Source organism: Chrysochloris asiatica, unplaced genomic scaffold, assembly GCF_000296735.1.
Source record: "Chrysochloris asiatica unplaced genomic scaffold, ChrAsi1.0 scaffold00004, whole genome shotgun sequence".
NCBI lineage: Eukaryota > Metazoa > Chordata > Mammalia > Afrosoricida > Chrysochloridae > Chrysochloris > Chrysochloris asiatica.
Window position 1 is genome coordinate 21,767,124 of NW_006408522.1, and position 4,869 is coordinate 21,771,992.

The 4,869-nt window shown below is 41.1% G+C and overlaps 1 protein-coding gene across 1 annotated transcript in view; it reads right to left on the reverse strand.

The window, feature by feature from the left end:
- SCG3 (secretogranin III) overlaps window positions 1–4,869 on the reverse strand; it is a 42,587-nt gene that overhangs the window by 27,297 nt on the left and 10,421 nt on the right. The window contains exons 6-7 of the mRNA XM_006831644.1: window positions 3,562–3,711; window positions 1,833–2,010 (exon numbers count right to left, since the gene is read on the reverse strand). Of these exons, the coding sequence (XP_006831707.1) occupies window positions 1,833–2,010; window positions 3,562–3,711 (328 nt within the window). The remainder of the gene's footprint in view (window positions 1–1,832; window positions 2,011–3,561; window positions 3,712–4,869) is intronic.

The window sequence follows — 4,869 nt, forward strand, 5'->3', positions numbered from 1 at the left end:
CCGAGGTCAACATCTTTCTGATATTCTCTGCTTTCAGCCAAGATCCATCAGGCATCAGCAATGATATCCCTCATTCCACGGCCTCTTCTGAATCTGGCTTGAACCTCTGGAATTTTTCTGTCAATGTATGGTTATGAATCGGACTGCTAATCTCACAGTCAGCAATTCGAAACTACCAGCCATTCCATGGAAGAAAGATGAGGCTTTCTGCTCCTGTAAAATTTTACAGCCTCAGAAACCCTGTACAGGGTCACTATGAGTCAGAACCAACTCCACGGCACATCACACCACCACCACCAATTCATTAATTAAGTTTAGTATTTGAAAATAAGTAAACACGTGTGTTTTATTTTTAAAAGGTAAGGCTGATTTTTTAAATGTAATACTTGTAGACTTTCCCTGGGATTAGCTATTCCAAGATCCAGACTGAGAAGTAGGGTTTGAGCAAGCCCACTTTTGACTCTCACATTAAGCTACAACACAGCTTTTTAAAAAAATCAGTAATAGAGATACTTTGAGTGTCTACCTGGTTTATTATTTCTAAATAGCTTCAGATCGTTCTCCACACATTTAAGAAGAATGGATATTATCAAAGTATGAAGAGGTTTAAAAATTTTTTGTGGGAAAATGGAGTGAAAAGATAATGGACTTTTTCCATGAACTGTTTGAAGTCCCTTGCTTCCAGGTTGGAAGGGAGAAAGGGTAAGAGAGGAAGCAGAGCAAGAGAAAAGGGTGGCAAATAATAACTTCAGCCATGACGTTGTTTGCCTGATTTTATATCCATATCAGTATTTGGCATTGGGCCGATGCCCTTCATGGAAAGAAGTGACTCATCAGGATGACAGGTATTCTGAGCTGGGAACCTGCTACCCAATGGGGCAAGATGGCACAGAATGGAGCCTTCAGATGTCCAAGTCCTGCAGATACCAGCAGAGGGGCTGGTGCCATCTGGCCAGTGTCTGGAATTAAAGGACAATGGATGTTCTCCAGATATGAAGGCTCATTCTAAGGTTACATTATAGGTAGATATTTGACAATTACAGTCACATTTATACAAATATTCAATTGGGGGTCAAATCTTTGAAAAGGGAAAGGAAATCTCATTAACACTGCAGGTATCTGTCTGGACAAATAACAGAAACCTTGTCCATTATTATCTTCTTACAGATTAGCCAAAAATAAACAAGAACTGAAATCCTTGGTGCAAATAATAAAAAAAAGAGGAGGATACATTAAGGACTTTATTTTTAAAAAATCACATCATTTTCCAAGTATGTTTTGGGCTCCTGACCTCCTTTAGACCAATGTCCTCCTCTCTCATTTAAAGGCTGAAGCTATAAATGTCTACAAAGAAACATCCTGAGTCATCTAAAAAAGGATGCTATGTTCTACATTCTGATTCCACCTAAGGAGGAAAGTGATTTTGTTTGTTTGTTTTAAATTGCTATGAGAGTTGGGGTTGAACTGAGTAAGGGAAGTAGCACCATCTGATTCAATTATGTATCTGCCCCAGGTTCACTAGGGTACTTTGTACACAGCATGTGTTCTCTAACTGCTTATTGAACAAATAAATGAACTTCTGTTTATAAGAAACATTACATTTTCCAGAAACTGCACCTTTCCTGGTTATTAAATATTTCCATGGCTAGTATACTTATTTTTTTTTTTAATAAAAAATCAATGTAAACTATTTTCCTGAGATTACAGTGTAAGCCATTGATGATTGTATTGAGAAAATGTAAAACAAAACAAAAAAATCCAAAACCAAACCCACCCACACATTTCCTGGAATAGCTGTTTCTGTTCCCCATGGTCAGAAGCACAGTGATTACCTGAATCAATACTTTTCAGTAATGCATAGAAGTTTGGGAAGTATTGGAGTTCCTCAAAGTTGTCTTCACTGTAGGTTTTAGTTCTCCTTTCCAAGCCATTTGTCAAGGTTAAGGTATTAGATACTGTTTCATCATTTTCTCCATTAGTAAAACCATCTTGAATTGTTGCCAGGGGAGTCTCCAGTGGGGGGAAAAAATCAATTAAAAATAAAGATGGTGTTAGAACTAATGAAACTCCTGCTCAATTCTTTCTTCTGTGGTGTCCTTGAATGGGAAGCACAAGAAATGCTCCTCCTTTGTAAGCTCCTGCAAGCTCAAACCTTTTCTAAGCATGCATGAATGTAGTCATGTGAAAAGGTGTATGTACAAGCAGGGACATGGACAGGTGCTCCACTTCCACAAAAGCCCCCATATACAGGTGAATTTACCAGAACGTCTAACACTGGCAGAGCAGTGATTCTTCCATGTCTGACCCTTGTCCAGTATTCCCTATATTACTGAATGGCCCATTCTCAATTCAGCAATTGGGCAGAAGTCTGAGAACCCTTCTTTCCTCTTCTTCCTTAGTTGGCCTACTTTAAAAGTTTATCTGAAATTCAGACCTATTTCTCCCTTCTCCTCTATTCCAAAATAGTCTAGGCTGCCTTCATCTCTCACTTTCTAACTGCTATCTACCATCCTACCAATCCATTCTTCACACTGTATTCTCCCATGGTTATCTTTTTTCAAAATCAGATGATGTAGCTCCTTTGCATAAAATCTTTCTGTATTTTACCATCACTTACAATATAGATCACAATCCATATAAAAGTCTCACAAGACCCTGCATGGTCTGGCCTCGGTCCAACTCTTCAGCCTCATCTCTCATGATTCTGTAGGCCAGTCCACTGTCCTTGTTTGGGTTGTTGAGGTAGTCCATATTCCTTTTCTACATGCTGCCCCTTAGGGTTGTGATTCAGCCTTCAATTCTCAGCCTGAGTCACTTCTCTGAGCCTAAGTCTAGGACAAGTTCCTTTTTGATAAGGTCAAATAGAACACATTTCTTTTTTTTTCAAAGAGCATAATGCAGTTGTAATGAAAATACTATGACAATTTGAAGATCATCTACCTCTTCCATTTAGACCTTAAACTTCATGAGGGCAGAGATTATGTCTTTTAAATGAGCACTTATGTCGACTTGGCACAGAGTTCATACTCAATAAACTTATTGAAAAAATAGGATAATTGATGCATTTAAATAACATGACTGAACAGATCAAGCACATGGACGTTTTAGAGAAGGGCGATTAAGGAAGATATAATAATATAATATAGCTAACATCAGTTTCAGCTTGGGTGAAAGTTATGAGTTCTTTGATGAATTTAGAAAGCATCTTTTCTAAAGTGGGTGGATCTTAAAGCTGCTAAAAGGTGCTCCTTGGTAGGGACAGGAAGTAGGGGCAGCAAAGAAGAGCTTGTAGGCCATCCATCTAGTGAAAAAATCAGAGACCATTTCTATTTTTTGTTTTTCCCCTATCCTCATCTAAAACAAGATCATAAGCCTATTAAATATGTCCCCTGTATTTGGGATAGAGTTTATATATAAATTAATAGTATTTCACGAATATATACATCTTAAGTAGGGTAAATATGCCACATGTCCCAAATATTCTTTGGTATTAATTATATAGAGATACAAGTATACACACACACAAACATACATACCATGCACACACATACATATACATACCACTTTCTCTGGTATTTTTCCATCCTGGCTCTCTGTTCTGCGTGTGGGTTTACTGGGCTCCTCTTCATAATTGTTGGCTTCCTTTGAGATTAATTTTTGTAAAACCTCTGCTACTTCATCTTCCAGTGTGTGTGCCTGACTTTCTGTGATCTGTTATAAAGAGCCAAAACAGATATAACTGCTATCTCCATTTTTGTAGGTTATTTTTTTAAAAAACATCTAAACTCTGTTGTTGATCACATCCTTTTAAAAGAGGGGAGAATCTTCTGAACAGCCTTCATTTATGCCACTACTCAAAGTTGTCAAAGACTTCATTTTGTTTGAATCCACAATCAACACTCATGAAAGAAGCAATCAAGAAATTAAACGGCCACTGTGGTGTATGAATGGCGCCGTGCATCTATGCCAGAGCGTCCGCGCGTGCGTACACCCCACGCACGTCGCGGTCGTGAAGCAGTCTTCCTGCAGTCTTCTGTGCCAATGAACCCGGTAGCTTAGCCCCTTCCCTCTCCCCGTGCCTTGCCATCCACGATCGCGCCGAGGCCCCGAAGGATTACCGCAGAGGTTTCCACCAGACATCAAGCATGGCGGCCATCCCCTCCAGCAGCTCGCTCGTGGCCACCCACGATTATTACCGGAGCCGCCTGGGGTCCACTTCCAGTAACAGCTCCTGCAGAAGTGCTGACTATCCCGGGGAAGCTATCCCCCATCACCAGGGCTCCCCAAGGCGGACCCTGGCCACTGGTGGGCAAGCTTTTTCTTCGGGAAGGCCACTGTCCCATTCATGGCCCCTGTGTTGTTGGAGTCACCGGAGCACTCGGGATCCCCCCAGGCCTCCAACAGCGTGATCACCTGTGACCTGGCACCGGGTACCATGAGGAAGCAACCTGGCAGCCCTCCAGCACCATCAGCGCCAGGCCCCTCCTGAAGGCTTACCTCACTACAGCTTCCTGAGGCGCCAAGGCCCCGCTCTGTATCCACCCCGTAGACTAGGCAGGCTGATCTAAGTGGAGAAGTGGTTGATTCTTTTTATATCAAAAAAGCAAAACACCAAAAAGGTCAAGAGAACCCCACTCTTTACTGTCCAATCACACGCCAGCCTTCCCAGCACCCCATAACCGTCTGCCTTGCGCTGAGTGGAAATAAACTGGACGCCGCCAAAAAAAGAAATCAAATGACGTATTGCATTAGGCAAATCTGCATAAAACCTTTTTAAAGTGTTCAAGAGCAAAGATGTCAGTTTGAGGACTAAGATATGCCTGACCCAAGCCATGGTATTTTCAACAGCCTCATATGCAAGTGAAATTT